This window comes from Toxorhynchites rutilus, chromosome 2 (assembly GCF_029784135.1).
Source record: "Toxorhynchites rutilus septentrionalis strain SRP chromosome 2, ASM2978413v1, whole genome shotgun sequence".
Classification (NCBI taxonomy): domain Eukaryota; kingdom Metazoa; phylum Arthropoda; class Insecta; order Diptera; family Culicidae; genus Toxorhynchites; species Toxorhynchites rutilus.
Window position 1 is genome coordinate 321,718,983 of NC_073745.1, and position 16,706 is coordinate 321,735,688.

The window sequence follows — 16,706 nt, forward strand, 5'->3', positions numbered from 1 at the left end:
GATTATATTAATGTATAACAGGTTTGTGGAGCGGGGGTTGTTTGTTTTGTTATTGCTAGGATACGCTATTTTTGCCTTTTGCATGTATGCAAGAGTATGGAAATGAGAATGAAATACTACAAAATCTTCCCTTCTATTTCACATAAATTCGCAAAAGCCGAACATAGTAGGCATCGTTCGAATAAGCGTCGTAGCAGTTTGTAGAGATCCGCCGGTAGCGTTCTGATGATTTTCCTGTTCTTCAGACCGGGTAGAGATATTCACCAAAGCTGTTTGTGAACAATACCGACAGCAATTCCAATATGGCTGAAAGTGCATTTCATATGATTGTTTTACCTGGTACATATAGAGGCGCCTTGGACTAGGGGAGTGAAAGCGGTTTCTTAATTTTTCGTTAGTTACAGCACGGTATTCACCATCTGTATACATTTTGTTGTGTGATTCACTTTTTTATCTCTATCATAGGGACTGTTCACGCTGAGCCAAATTTCGGTTATACAGTCCACTCTCTCGGAGCAAGTTTGGTCCTACGAGCCGGATTTGTGGCTGAACTCGAAAAATCGAATCGATCGTATTTCCTAGCATGGAAATTGCGAAATCGGAAAGTATTTTCGGACAAATTTTGAATTGAAAAAGAACGCCATTGAATCGGCGTATTCGTTTGATTGTTTCTCGGAACAAAAGGTACAGAAGTGGAGACAAAATGGCGCCTACTGCACATACTCCAAAGAGCGGCAAAAAGAAGGGAAAAAACGTGGCGGACGATGCGAATATTGGCAATGGGAATGAAGAGGGTTCGGTACCCACGCTTACCGTTGGTGAACAATTACTGCAACAGAAGTTAAAGGAATCGAACCGACAAAAGAAAGAGGAATTCGACGTGTTGCTAAAGAAAAAAGAATCGGTGGCAAGGAAGTTGACTCGCATACAAGTTTCGTTGGAAGAACCTGAGACAGCAGATAAACATTATTTGCAACTCCAGTTGAAAATGTTGGATTGTGCTTACAATGAATACTGTGATTTACAGAATCGCATATACGACCTAAACACAAGTGACGAAATACAGTGTGCGGAAGAAATGCGATTTATTGAGTTTGAACAGCTGTACAGTGCACTCTATGTACAGTTAACGAAAAAATTTGAAGCATCAGTAAAAAGTGAGATGAAACCAGTGGTAGTGCAACCCGTTCACAGTCAGTCGTCTGTTCCTCCTTTGAAGGTTCCGTTGCCAACATTCGACGGGAATTTCGAAAATTGGTTCGCGTTTAAAAATATGTTTGAGAACGTGATGGCACGCTATGACAATGAATCCCCGGCCATCAAGTTGTATCATTTACGCAATTCATTAATTGGCACAGCTGCCGGAGTGATAGACCAGGACATCATAAATAATAATGATTATGATGCTGCCTGGAAGACGCTACGTGAGCGTTTCGAAGATAAACAAGTGATCATTGATAAACATATCGATGCGATGTTCAACATACAAGTAATGACAAAGGAAAGCGCAGTAGGTCTTCGGAAGCTTATTGACACAGTTTCGAAAAACGTCGACGCTTTAAAGAATCTGGATTTGCCGGTGGAAGGATTGGGCGAAATGATGCTCTTGAACGTGCTTGTGAAAAAATTCGACCTTGAGACACGTAAAGCGTGGGGATTAAATCAAAAGGACAATGAGTTAGCGGATTATAATTCCACTATGGAATTTCTCAAAGAAAGGTGTAAGGTGTATGAAAAAATAAGTCGTAGTAGCAAGGTGACAACAGAAGTGGTGAAACAATTACGTACCGCTGGAAAAACGGACACAAAGGTACACAGCCTTGTTACTACCAGTGAGAAGTGTTCGCACTGTAAAGGAGATCATGAAATCTGGTGGTGTGAAGTTTTTAAGAAAATACCAGTGAATGAAAAATACAATTCTCTACGCAAGAGTGGTTCCTGTTTCAACTGTTTGGAGAAGGGACACGTCGTAGGAAAGTGTAAATTGGAGCGGTCGTGCAAGCAGTGTGGCAAACGTCATCATACGTCACTGCATCCCATCGAAGTGCATTCAGAGGATTCGACGTTACAACAATCGAACGTTGTATCCAAAATAGATTCATCGAAACCAACGATAGAGGTCGCTGATACTACGGCGACGCCAACAACCAGCAAATCTGTTCTTTGCACGAATGTCGAAGCTGACCAAGACACATTACTGGCCACAGCCATTGCACTCATCCACGGTTCTAGGAAGAGAATGATGCAGTGCAGGGCAGTACTGGATTCTGCTTCACATAAGCATTTTATCACGGAAGCTATGGTAGCTAAGCTTGGATTAAAGCGAAAAAGGGCCAATTATACGATCGTTGGTATTGGTGGCAACCAGATAGCCATCCAGCACAAAGTGCACGCGAGAATCAAATCGAAAGTGAAAGACTATGAGTCACAGTGTCTTGAGTTCTTGGTCGTGAAGACAATCACAGGTGATCTACCAATGCAGCATTTCGAAACTGCCCAACTGAATATTCCAGAAAACATTCAGCTGGCTGATCCTGAATTCAACGTACCCGGTCAGGTAGACGTCTTGATCGGATCAGGTTTATTCTTCAAGCTCATCAAACAAGGACAGTTTCAGTTGGCGGATAATTTGCCTGCTGTACAAGAAACTTCGCTCGGTTGGATCGTGAGTGGCTTAATTCCAACTAACCAATTGGGAATTGGCGGTACGCTTTGCACGGTAGTAACTGAAGATGATGTCGGTAAGTTACTACTTTGATTCTTACGACGAAACAACAATGACGGAACATTCATCGGAAGACGTTTGCATCACTCATTTCCTTGAGACGTATAGACGTGACGAAAGTGGCAGATTTTTCGTTCGGCTACCTTTCAATGAAGCGAAGGAGCAGCTTGGCGATTCCGAAACCATGGCCAGAAAAAGATTTTATGCAGTTGAACGACGATTGAATAAGAATTCGGATTTGAAACGACAATATGTTGAATTTATGAACGAGTATACGAAGTTAGGTCACATGGTGGAAGTTACGCCTTCGCAGAATGAAAATCCGACTGAAATATTTGATTTACCCCATCATTGCGTACTGAAACCGACTAGCTCAACCACTAAACTTCGTGTGGTTTTTGATGGTTCTGCGGAATCGTCGACAGGAGTGTCCGTCAATCAAACCCAAATGGTTGGTCCGACGGTGCAGAATGACTTGGTGTCGATTCACTTGAAGTTCAGAACGTTCCAGTATGCGATCAGCGCAGATATCCCGAAAATGTATCGACAGGTTGGGATAGATGACGATTTTTTGCGTATTTTTTGGAGAAACAGTAGTGATGATGCCTTGAAGGTTTATGCATTGAAAACAGTGACGTACGGTCTCGCATCATCGCCATTTTTAGCAACGATGGCATTGAGACAACTGGCTAATGACGAAGAACAACGATATCCGCTTGCCGCCACGACTGTGAAGAAATATTTTTATATCGATGATATGCTCGCCGGTGCGAATTCTTTGGAAGAATCCATGGAGCTGCTGCGACAGGTGATCGGCTTGCTGAACGACGGTGGGTTCGACATACACAAGGTTTGCTCGAACTCAAAGGAGATATTGAAAATGGTTCCCGAAGAGAAACGAGAAAAATTTGGAGTAATTGAAGACGCTGCTGTAAACGGCTTGATGAAGACACTCGGAATCGTGTGGAATCCTGACAGTGATGTATTTACATTCCGGATTGCTGAAGCACTTCAATCGACACATTTCACAAAGAGGATGATCTTGAGCGAAATTTCCAGAATTTTCGATCCACTGGGTTTCCTTGGTCCGGTGATTACAATAGCGAAATTATTCATGAGGGAACTGTGGCTTCTTGAACTACATTGGGACGACGATCTGTCACAAAATTTGGCGGAATTGTGGATAGAATTTCGTGAGCGACTGTAAGCACTGAACGGATTGGAGATTCCACGTTGTGTATTGAGTAGACATTGCATTAGTGTCGAGCTACATGGATTCGCTGATGCATCCGATCTTGCGTATGGAGCTTGTCTCTACGCTCGATCAGTGTTCCAGGATGGAACGGCTGAAATGAAATTGGTTTGCAGTAAATCGAGAATACTACCGAAAAAACAGGAGTCGAAAAAGGAAGTTACCACACCGCGTGGGGAGCTACAAGCAGCTCTTCTATTGTCTCGTCTTGCTGTAAAATTGATTGCTGCCATGGAGATTCAGTTTGGGTCCGTTGTTTTATGGAGCGATTCTCAGATAGTTCTCTGCTGGATCAAGAAGGTCCCAAATTTACTGAAGATCTACGTTGGGAATCGTGTAAAGGAAATCCAAATGTTGACGAATGAGTTTAGCTGGCGATACATTCAATCTAAATTGAACCCCGCCGATCTTATATCCAGAGGGGTCCAACCGAATCAACTGCGAGGAAATGAAATGTGGTGGACCGGTCCGGAAATCTTGAAACAAGCCAACTTTGAAACGGAAGATCCACCGCCGACTCAGGAAGCTGATATTCCAGAATTACGAGGAGTTGCTCTCTTCAACACGAACGTTCGCTATAGATTGAAGATATTCGACAGCATCAGCAGGTTTTCGATTATGCAGAGATCTATGGCATATGTGATTCGTTTCACGAACTATATAAGAAGTGGTAGGCAGTACATATCAAAGGGGTTGCCTACTACTGACGAAATGAGGCGTGCATTGTTGCTGATAGTCCGACTGATCCAGAAAGAGTGTTTTGGAGATGAAATTCGTGCACTAAAGGAAGAGAAGAATTTTAATCATTCACTAAAATGCTTGAACCCTTTCATTGATGAAAGAGATGATACACTACGTGTAGGAGGACGAATACGTCATGCTCAAATACCATATGGCAGCAAGCATCAGCTTCTGTTACCTGCCAGACATCCTGTGACCGTGACAATCATTCGTCATCTACATAAGATCAATATGCACATCGGTCAGCAAGCCTTACTTGCTGTTGTGAGGCAACAGTTTTGGCCTCTTCGAGCGAAATTTACCATACGCGATGTAATTCACAAATGCACTCCATGCTACCGTGCCAATCCAAAACGAGCAACACAGTTGATGGGAGATTTACCGGAGTATAGAGTACAAGCTGCGTATCCATTTGCCAACGTTGGGATAGACTTTGCCGGGCCGTTTACGCTGAAAGCAGTTTCGACTATCAAAAAAAGTGTCACGACCAAAGGATATGTGTGTGTTTTCATTTGTATAGCTACACGGGCTATTCATTTGGAAGCAGTATCAAATCTCTCTACGGATGCATTTCTGGCTGCCCTTCAACGGTTCGTTAGTCGGAGGGGTCTACCAACGAGGATATTTTCAGACAATGCCACCAATTTTGTTGGTGCAAATAATGAACTAGTGAAACTTGCCAATCTATTTGAAACCGAGATGCACAAGAAGAAGTTGAATGGATTCTGCGTTCAAAGAAATATTGACTGGTCCTTCATTCCTCCACGTAGTCCCCATTTTGGTGGAATATGGGAAGCCGGAGTGAAGTCTGCCAAATTTCACCTACGCCCAATTTTAGCGGACCACAGACTCTCGTATGAGGAACTGACGACAGTGTTGGCACAAATAGAGGCCACTTTGAATTCCCGCCCGTTGATTCCGTCTTCAGACGATCCCAATGATATGACAGTTATTCTTGGCTCATTTTTTGGTGGGCAGAGAGTTTCAAGCAGTTCTCGAACCATCGTATGAGCACATCAAACCCGGAAGGCTGGCCAGATGGCAGGTACTACAGGACCTGAAGCAGATGTATTGGCGTACCTGGTCAGTAGATTATCTTCAAGAACTACAACGACGTCAACGGGATTTCAATATAACCAGATTTAAGGTGGGTGCATTAGTGCTCATCGTTGATGACAATCTTCCTCCACTTCAGTGGAGTCTTGCGCGTATTAAGGAGTTACACCCCGGGAGCGATGGCCACGTGAGAGTGGTAACATTGAAGACGAAGGATTCTATCATCAAACGAGCGATAAAGTACTTGTGTTTGTTGCCACTTGACGAGGAGGAGTCAACATCTGACGTTTGAAATGAGGCCATTTCAACGGCCGGGAGGATGTTCCAGTTACAATACTCAAGTGAATTTATATCAGTGTTCCCACACAATGTAACCATCTTGATTCCACCCAAATTCAAATCATTTTACTCTAAGTGTATGACACAGAAATAAATCAGTTAATGTTTGAAAGCTCACGCGTACGGTTGTTTATTTGTTCACGCTGAGCCAAATTTCGGTTATACAGTCCACTCTCTCGGAGCTACAGGGACTTTGAGCCGTAGGCTGGTTCGTCTCTTGATTCAATTCTCGCGTAACTTTTGAAAAGGTCCTATGTAACATTCACATCAACTAGAGACGAAACGAAGTTAAAGGCCGGAACATTGTTCCGCGAAATGTTTCGAAAGGAATCGATCTTTATTACTACTTTTACCACTATCAGCCAATAATAACTCTAGAAAACCAATAGAAACTGTTGTAATGTGATTTTAGTATGAAATTGAAGCCTCCGAGCGAAAAATGTTACATTGGACGTTTTGACTGACGGCTTTGTACATTGGACAAATTACGTTGCACGACGGAAATTTGAAAATAACTACTGAACAACCAAACACTTGCACTTCGTGCTAAAGGCAGATCTTTATTGTTATCATTCATAGAATTGCACTAAAAACGGTATATACAACCGAAAATAACAAAAACTCAAAATGTCCGAAGTGCGACCTCGTGTTCTTTTGATTGCTTTGTTACTTCGGACGTATCGAGCGTCATAGGAAAGTGACGTCCGAAGTAGCAGTTGAGTGCTTAAAATAAGAATCTGTACATTGGACATATTTTGTATCGGTGATAAAAAGGTGAAAAGGTTTAACGGTTGTTTTCGCAATGCGTTCAATGATTGAGAACTAATGGTGTGCATCCATTAAAAGTTTAAAGCCTCTTAAAAACAAAGAATGAATGAATGCATCCATTAACTCGATTTGTTTACACTTGTTACTTAGGACCTTTTCAAAAGTTACGCGAAAATTATTTTAAGGTGAGGGGCTGTCCACATACCACGTGGACAACTTTAATGGGGGGTAGGGGGTAGGGAAATGTCCACGCTTGTCCACGGAGAGGGGGGAGGGGGTACAGACTGGGTCCACGTGGACAGGAAGTTTTTTTTTTAGATACAACCACCTATACATTCAAAATGAAATTAATTAACTCATATTGAAGAATTCTAAAACTCCGTTTATCGAAAAACCGATTGAGCCACCTGAGAGAACTGCGCGGTCAAATGTTCATATATTATGAGTTGTTTATGAGTTGAGATTTCATGATATAGGTAAATGATTTTTCATCGAATATAGGGTAAATGATCTTGGTTTGTCCAATTTAGGGTGTTTTTACGCAACTAGTAAATGCAAATCGATTTTTCTTCATGAAAATCACACATAATCGATACGAGTTTGGGTTTGTTGAAAAGCCCCAAGTCTCTAGTTGCTAATAATACCATAAGGTGTTGAAATTATTCAAATTTTTATGGTTTTTAACGATTTTCCTTAAAGAAGGATTATGATCATGGTTTGACCACCTCTGATCATGGTTTGCCCAAAAAAATGATCATGGTTTGTCCGGTTTTAGAAATCTCCATTTTTGAATGAAAACATTCGAATTCACAATTAGATGTTGCATTTATCATTGCTTGAGTTTACTCTCATCATATTGATTCATTCATGATTTAGGCTTTCTTCAGAATATTGCCTTTTCTTGAGCATTTTAGAAGTGTATATGTATTCCTCAACACAATCAACACAGAAAAGCCATACTTCTGCTATGCGCGAAGCACACCATAAACAAACATAAATAAACTGCAGCGCGCCAAGCGGTTGCCATAGAAATCATGTGGACAAAACAACATTACTGAATTGGACAACTCATGATCAGAATTGAGTTCATCAAAATGCGTTAATTTAATGGTTTAGCTATGTAAATCCGATACAAATGGTGAGCAAGCATGATGTTTACAATATTTATAAGTGTTGTAATCCAGAAAAGGTCTGAATACGTGCCAAATAATCATTTGGTGATTGATTAAAAGTTAGCTCGAATGAGGGGCGCATTGACACAAATAGAAGGTGTATTTTATAATCCTTTAAAACATGTGATTTCGTGAAAATATACTATCAAACTACTATAAATCATGTAAAAGGCAATTTCATTTATATGTTTCGAAACATTCGAAGGCCTTATTTGACACAGGAGCGCTGAATTAGAGCATTCAAAAAAGTGGGCAAACCATGATCATATTTTCGACTGGACAAACTAAGATCATTTACCCTAATTTCTGTTATATCTCGAGAACAGCTAGTCATAGGATAATAATGTCAGTATAGTTTCTCATACAGAATTGCGTGTGAAGTCATTTTTATAAAGTATTTTAATTTCAGAAATTTATAGGAATCAATATTTATATTTGTAGGGGGTCTCCGTAGCCACATTGGTTGCGCGTTCGCTTAGTAAGCGATCGATCGTGAGTTCAAAACTCAGGGCCCTCATTGACCATCTTTGTGTTGTTACAGAATAACTACGTCCACGCAACAATCATCAGCGATGAAGATCGATCCACGGTCGAAATAAGATCGATTCATCCATACAACTGCTCTGCTCTGCAAGAAACATCGGTAATGTACCATATGCAATGGTATAGAAGGAATACTATAACGCCAAAAAAAAATGGCAACTGTGTAATGTGCTATTTATAGATATGATAAACATGTGACAGGTGCACTATTAAAATTCGGCTCTGTTACAGCTGAAATGCTAATGAGCCTGAAATAAACGAATGAGATTAAAAAAAATATATTTATATTTGCATTAGATTGCATCATTGCATCACTAGTAAGACATTGTTGAACTTTTCTTAAGCCAAATTTTATGTCTTTTTTTATCCTATTTATTTATTTATTAGGCTCATTAGCATTTTAGCTGTAACAGAGCCGTAATTTTATGTCTTGAGCTGACTAAAATTTAGAAAGTAAACTACTTAGAATAATTATGCTGCTCATTTGAAAGATTAGAAAATTTCGCGTTGAATGCAGTTGTAGAACATTCAAATAAATGAAACCAAGTACCTTTTAGATGTAGCGAAAAGAACAAATTTAAAATATTGTGTTTTTTGTAAATTTTCAAAAAGTGCATGGCAAACAGGATTGTTTCTATCAACTAAATTAAAGCCCTCCAACCATTCTACAATTCCTTCCTTGACACCACACTGTGTTATTCTTCTTGTTATCTTCCACTAATTTGAATGTTTCACAACAGAATTTCATGCAAAATTTCCTCAAATGGAAGTAATTGAATTGTGATAAGCAGCGTACTTCTTGAATTAAAGTCAGTTTAAGGTAAACACCGGTCTCGAGGAAAAGTTTAATAATGCTTTCGTAGTTGTGATTTGACCATAGGCGTGTAAAATTTTTTATGATCTTCTGTCACCTAAATATTCCGGATCAGCAGTTTCGTATTGTGCTGACGACTAAAGGAGAATCGAGTGTTTAAATGAACCGACATTTCCTGTGACCGATCGTATCCCGAAGTGGGCAAAGAACTACACTCAACAAAAAATAAAAATAGAGAAGCAAAATGCGACATCGAAAATTTTGAGTGATTTTTGAAACGCTATAACTCTGTTATAAAATCAGGCATTCGTCAAAGCCACAACTTTGTATAAAATATTTTCAAGTTTGTGGTGGGCATATTTGACCATCGATTTGTTGTGCGTTCATTATTTCATGAAATATTCCTTATTCAAAATTGAAGGATAATTTTTCATTCGATAGAGAATACCTCTGTAGTAAATAGTTTTACTGAAACTTTCTATGAACCAAATGGAAGCGAAACAATCAGGTTGATTGGATTGTTATTGGGCATTTATTTTCTAAATCTATAGAAACTTTGAAAGCAAACAAAAAACGCTTTATCTTTTCTTACAATGTCTTTGTCTACAACGCCTATACACATCACACTAAAAATATGTACATACGATATCTCTGAACTAGAAATTTGTAGCTTGAAAATGCTGTATTTTTTTTATCTTCATGTTATCATTTATATCGAAGCTACAGGTGTTCCAAAATCCCTTAAAGATTTCGACCCTTTACTCCTCAATCTTGACAAAAGATCAATAGATATCAGTGCATGCACTCTATTTAATCTTTTTTTTTTTAATATTATTTTTAATTGATAAAAAGTTCGGCACTGATGGAATACATATTATGATTTTCCAGATTGAATGAGCACACTTCTGAAATTATGCTGTGAACGTAATTAATTTTCTAGTATTGAATATGTATTCTATGTGATGACAGCACATTTCTTTGAAAGTGTTTAAAAATCGTGAACTAAAATTGTATTTGATAATGATTTTAAATCCATTTATTGTTATTCGATTGGGATTGCTCAAGATCAATCTTTGGAATTGTATGATTTATATTCGGATGCGGACCGTATTCGTTTTGCTACTCATTTCTCTGTCATAAAACCTCAATGTGTTACAGCGTGACAGGGTACAGCTAGTAAAATTTGAAACAAAATAAACTTAGGGGGGGGGAACCCGGTCTGAATAATCGACAAAAAAATATAATTTTTGTTTTTTGCATTTTTGAGAAGCTTATGCCCTCAGAAATGTTGTACTAAAAGGATTTTTCGATATATAATTTCGTTGGAAAGTTACAGCCAAAAGTATGAGGTCCCTTCAAGGGATACCGTATTGCTGTACGAATTTTCAAACGCGTTTTTATCGACACTATTTTTTTTCAACTGGTCTTGATATATCAGGATCTACTCGACCGATTTGGCTGAATTTTTTTTATCAGCATGTAAAAATGGATCAAAAAACGGCTATAGATTTTTTTGATATCTAATTTTTTCGATTTTTTATGATTTTTTTCATTTTTAACAAAAATGGCCGTCATTTTGGAATTGTCCGAATTATCAAAAACCCCTTTGTTAGTTTCAAAATATTAATTGGAATTTGTTCTACGACACTCCGTTGCTCCAGAACCGATACCACCAGCATGGTACCAATTTTCAGAGAGCATCTACGCATCCAGCTGTCAACAGCGTAACAATCATTATTCATGCACTCAAAAATGCAAAATACATCTTCAAATATACCTTAAACAATAACCAAAATATCCGAACCTAAGTGGTGCGGACTCAATCCACTTCATTTTCAAGCAAATTCATGCATGTTTTCAAGCGATTTCTTGCAATAAATTCTCAGACCACCAGGGATGCCAGATTTACAAATATGTTTGTAAATTTACAGACATCTGTAAAACACTTTTCATTTTTGTTGTAGACTTTTTGGATACAAAAATATTTCACAGGTTTTTGAAAAATAAGAGGCTTTATTCATCACATCAAAGATATTCGACTCACCATATGACATTTTTCCATAGTTTTAATACAGAAAAGTTATTATATTTAGTTTATATCAATACACATGACGTTAGACCAGCGATACTCAACCTGCGGCCCGGCAGTCTTTCTGGTTGGCCAATCTGGTGTGTATAAAGTTTGAAACTCGTACTTTTGCCATGACATCATTGCAGACGAAAGAGAGAATACGGTTATTCACAATTAATGAAAAATTGCATTCTCTGCAGGAAAGGAAAAATCTTGAATGAAGATTGTCTCTGATAATTATTTTCTGTTCTAGATAAGATTGTTTTGCTGAAATGCAAGGAGATTTATTGAAGAATAGTTAAGTTAGGGTCAGGACTATGTCTTCTAAGTATTTAAACAACATCGAATAAAAATTTTCATTCTATTTTCAACAACTTACATTCGCTTTCGGGTCTGCTTATGACGAAATATTGGTTACTGTTCGATATTGTTACCACAGACATGGTTCATGGCCGTGTGGTGATCTAAAACTTGTATAGCCTTGCATGGCGGATGGAAAATATTCACTGCATTTTCTTATAAATTTCATCAACGACAAGACCGCAAGCCTTGGTGGATGTCCAATATATCAACGAAGAAATACTGATTTTTATAAAAATTAACAACGCGTATATATGTGTATGTATGTATGTGTAGATTGTTGAAACATTTAAACACACTTACAACACATAAGTTATTAAGTGGCCCGAAAAATCAATTTTTTCCACTTATTCCCAAAAATGACAAATGAAAATTAATAACTTTTGAATAACTGATTTAGAAGATCGACATATAAAATTGAACTAATGACCTAGCCTTTTAGTGAAAAATATTTAACTTGCGAAAAAAATGATTATGTTTTAGTAATTATTGATTGTAATCGTATTTTTATTTTTTTATGACTTTGGACTAGAGGGCGCCATATTTTTTTATATTTTTTCTTGAAAGCTGAGAATTTTTTACATAACATATATCGATATCAGAGATGCTATTTTTTTCGTTTTTTAGATATGATTTTTCAAAGTTAACCGGTGGTTCGAAAAATCATTTTTCCCCCTTTGTCCAAAAATAACATTCTGCAAAAAATCATAACATTTTAACTACTGAACCGATCTAGATGATCGATATATTAAATGGAAGCCAATAAACAAAATTTGAAAAAATATCACACTTGCGGGAAGTTTGGATTCTAGAAGCGGGAATATTGATCGAAGACTTAAAACATGTTAGATTTACAAAGTTATAACTTAAAAATGAGAATTATAGCATCTCTGATATCGAGATATGCTAGGTAAATAATCCTCAGCTTTCCATGAAAAATATAAAAAATTATAGCGCTCCTATCTTTAACCGAGAAAACTATGAAAAACTAACTGAATCAATAATTACAAAAATGAAAAATTCAATTTTTTCGCAAAAGTAAAATTTTTCCATAGAAAAATAACTCGTAAGCTTCAACTTGATATGTCGATGATAGGAATCGGTCCAATAGTTCAAAAGTTATGACTTTTTGTAGTGGGAAAAATGAGGAAAAATTGTTTTCGAACCATCGATTAGTTCTGAAAAATCATATTTCAAAAACGAAAAAAAAAGCATCTTTGATATCGAGATATTTTATGTAAAAATTCTCAGCTTTCAATTAAAAATATAGAAAAAAAAGCGCCCCCTAGTCCAAAGCCATGAATACATTGAAAAACGACTACAATCAATAATTGCGAAAATAGGATCCATATTACCTGCAATTTCAATATTTCTCAATTAAAGCTCATTGGCTTGAATTTGATATGTCGATCATCTAAATCGGTTAAGTGGTTCGAAAGTTATAAATTTTTAAAAAAAGTCATTTTTGAAAAAGTGGGAAAAAATAATTTTTTGGATCACCCTAAAATGGAAATGGGCACCCTAATGAAAAAATAAAAAAATACGAGTTTAATGTTTTGCGATAAAGAACAAAATTACCACTTTTGACGAAGATCTGAGAATCACTATATTGGTTTGGCATGGAATGGCTGTATATATATACAAAATACAATCTTACGTGCATCGCGATGTACAAAGTATTAATGAATATGTGAAAATTAACGTTAAAAAACATTTCTATAGATCTGTACACTTTTACAGATTTTTCCACATTTTTAACAGACATTCACATGTTTTTACAGACTTTTTTCAAAAATCATCTGGCATCTCTTCCTTCCACTTTTTATCGAATATTTTCAAATCGCAGGAGTAAACATTTACGTGACTCTGACTTCGTTTGATTTTATTTCGTTCGGAAAAAACGTTATGTCAAAGGGAGGGGAGATTAAAAATGCGTTGCTCAGTGAAAGGTTGAGATGCTTTTTCAGAGATGCAATGGTTAATTAAACAATTGACGGAAAAATGTAGCTCGTTCATTTTATAATTCTAATTATTTTTGCCCTTGACAACAATACCTCTTTTATAGTGTTGATTATCATAAGAAAAATAACACTCCTGATCGTTGGATCTCTTTTGACATTTCAATTGGATCTTTTTTGACAGCCGTTTTGATTCAGTCCGCACTACCTAGATCCGAACGCTTAATTTTATTCCTAACAATCGAAGACAAATCACGAAAATTCATTATTTTTCGACCTTCTAGACAGGGGTCCCCCCTTAAATGGAATTGAAATTTAAAATATGCGCAAATCAGTTATTTTCTAAATTATTCTAAAAAAATAAGGAAAAATGTCCACGCTTGTCCACGGAGGGGGAGGGGGAAGTCTAAAATCGTGCTTTTTCTGTTCACGTTGTATGTGGACAGCCCCTGAAGGAGGAACGAAGCCATTCTAGTAGTATAGGTAAAATCACGTGTTTTCATGGGGTTAGTGATCCCCGATAATCGTTCGATTAACCCATTAATCGAGTACTTCCTACAGAAATCGATTATTAATCGAACGAATACTGCACTACCAATAATCGAAGCGAACGAATAATTTACGTCGAATCATCGATCCAAACCCAGAGTAAAAAAAAAACCGTACGGCCGCTGCAGTTTTATCCTGAAAATCAATCATTATCTTTGACGCTCTCCTAAACTCCTAAAAGAAGCTCAATGCCGTCGATGCGTAATGAGCTTCGTTTACGAGTTTAGGGGAGCGTGAAGGACAATAATTGATTTTCAGGCGTAATGAACACTTTTTTTGAATCTAGATGGCTTTCTAACAAATGAGAAATATTAGTCTAACTAATTATTTCTCTCAGTGTGACAATTAATCGATCAATCGATTATTTGGAGCGATGAATCGTATCGAATAACAAACTGCTGAAAAGTATTCGATTAGTGGATGAAAGATTAATTTCGAAAATCGCTACATGGGATAATAGTGTTTGTGAGAGAAGAGCGAAGCACACAGTTTGTTTTGGTTTTGGTACGTAAATAGATCAATTCACTGATCAGACTGTGTGGCGCTTCACTGACACGAGTCTTAGAATACATTTAAAAAAATAACAATTCAATACTGAAGTAAAATGTATGAACGATGTGTTCCGATCAGAGCTTGGAAATATTGAGCTTGTTAAGCAACATTGAAAATATATTTTTATCAGTGTAACGCGTTTATTTTGCTTGTCGATGCTACTGTCATTCATTCGACGGCAAACAAATTTACAACCAAGGTGCTATACTATAGGTAGACCGCAATGTCAAAATTGCTGTTCGGCCATTGCTCGTGAAAAAACAAATTTGTTTACAAAACATATCATATCTTTCGGTGACAAATGCATTCGTCGGCAAAATAGCTGCTCGCGCTTTACTGTAGGTAGGTAATTTTCTGGATTTTTTCGTATAACAATTTCTCATAATTGCTTCTACTTTTTCAGATATCTACAATCAGCGGTCGAATTAAAAACAGTGCAGAAGGATGTTTTGAGTATGTTTTAGCTTCTAGCCGCGCAATCAATGCTTTTTTTCCAAGCAAGATGTACTTCTGTTTGGATCCTATCGGCGGGGAAAAAAGTACTTACGGCGACGGTGACAAGAAATAGCGCTGATTGCGAGATTACCAGATCCAGAAGATCCGGAAGGGCTGTTACAAGTAATTGGTTTTGCTAGAGCAAAAGGAGGTTGACAATGATTGCAACAGGTTCGTGTTTATTTTTCAAATTTTTGTGTTGCTAATATATTACAGGTGAAATAAACTGTTGGAATCACGACTATCGATCACGCCAGAAGATCCGGAAAGAGTTGTTTTTGTTTTTCGTTATGCGGACCTTGTTTCCGCATCCTTTTACTGCACAATAATACGGCATCTGAAGAAAATAAGATATTCACAATATAATTTTGGCGTGATAGAGAACCGCGAGATGAACGATTATCTGTGGAGGAGTTGGACAACAGATTTCTTAGACTTATAGCACTTTAATCACACTCACAAGCTCTTCAAATCCTCACTGTCCCCCAAAACTATTGAATAATATGTAATATAAATACCTTATTGCAGCTCTAGTACACTATTTTTCACGAATATATATTTGCTTATTTCTTTCTTCAGTTGTTTTCCTCAGCGAGTTGATATGAAACCATAACGACACAACCAAACAAAAAGTAAACAATGCAGAAAGCTACGTCTCGCAACTCGTCTCACGTATTGTCATGAAAGTGTCAAGAACGAAACACCTATAGTTTAGCATCTTGTTTACAACTGTGTTCATTCATATTCATTCTGTGCTCTCTGAGCTTTCCGTAAAGCTCGAGTCATGAGAATTCATTCACATTCATTCATTGCCATTGAATTGTCAGGAATGTTCTGACTGTTCATTTTCAATATCCCGATATGTGTGTGATTTTCTCATTAAGTCAGTGCCTTGCGCCAACTGAATAAGTTTTTGAAGTTACTCCGAGAGGGCAACGCAAATCGGTGGCGCAAGCGGAAATGCCAACAAAAGAGCAAGATCTGCATGCACACTCACAGCTAAGGATTGCTTAGGCTTGGACGGCGAGGGGGCATTCTGCAGAATCGATCCAAGCAGCGAATGCAAACTATGTCAGCCAAAGCTGGATATTGGCAATTTCATCCGCTAATCCTATAGCATATATTCCCATTGCGGTCGTGTCTTGGACACCACCATTTTATGTTCGTGTGTTCAGAATTAAAAAAAATTAAATGTTTGAAATTTGAGTCAAGACGGTATTTTTTACATCGGAATTCTTCTTTTGAAGCATTTCTGACAAGTGGATTTGGAACTGCAAATTCACTATGTAAAAATTTAACTGAGACGGAAAC

General features: G+C 37.6%; 2 protein-coding genes and 1 long non-coding RNA gene across 3 annotated transcripts; all 3 read left to right on the forward strand.

The window, feature by feature from the left end:
* Nucleotides 1–703: 703 nt before the first annotated feature.
* Nucleotides 704–2,758, forward strand: LOC129767085 (uncharacterized). The gene has a single exon (XM_055767704.1). It carries the CDS (start codon nucleotides 704–706, stop codon nucleotides 2,756–2,758), a length of 2,055 nt encoding a protein of 684 aa, XP_055623679.1.
* A 19-nt stretch (nucleotides 2,759–2,777) lies between these two features.
* On the forward strand, nucleotides 2,778–5,729 carry LOC129767086 (uncharacterized). Its single transcript, XM_055767705.1, has 2 exons — nucleotides 2,778–3,928; nucleotides 3,974–5,729. Exons 1-2 carry the CDS (start codon nucleotides 2,778–2,780, stop codon nucleotides 5,727–5,729), a joined length of 2,907 nt encoding a protein of 968 aa, XP_055623680.1.
* Nucleotides 5,730–15,162: 9,433 nt separating this feature from the next.
* Nucleotides 15,163–16,101, forward strand: LOC129770530 (uncharacterized). The gene is made up of 4 exons (XR_008742134.1): nucleotides 15,163–15,242; nucleotides 15,304–15,566; nucleotides 15,612–15,900; nucleotides 15,975–16,101. It is a non-coding gene; the product is annotated as an uncharacterized LOC129770530 (long non-coding RNA).
* Nucleotides 16,102–16,706: the final 605 nt, after the last annotated feature.

Excerpts from the sequence above, each read along its gene's own strand:
- LOC129767085 (XM_055767704.1), top strand. The coding sequence starts at position 704 with ATGGCGCCTACTGCACATACTCCAAAGAGCGGCAAAAAGAAGGGAAAA.
- LOC129767086 (XM_055767705.1), top strand. The coding sequence starts at position 2,778 with ATGACGGAACATTCATCGGAAGACGTTTGCATCACTCATTTCCTTGAG. Across the intron at positions 3,929-3,973 it reads ATAGAATTTCGTGAGCGACT|ACATTGCATTAGTGTCGAGC; the intron begins GTAAGCACTGAA and ends TGTATTGAGTAG.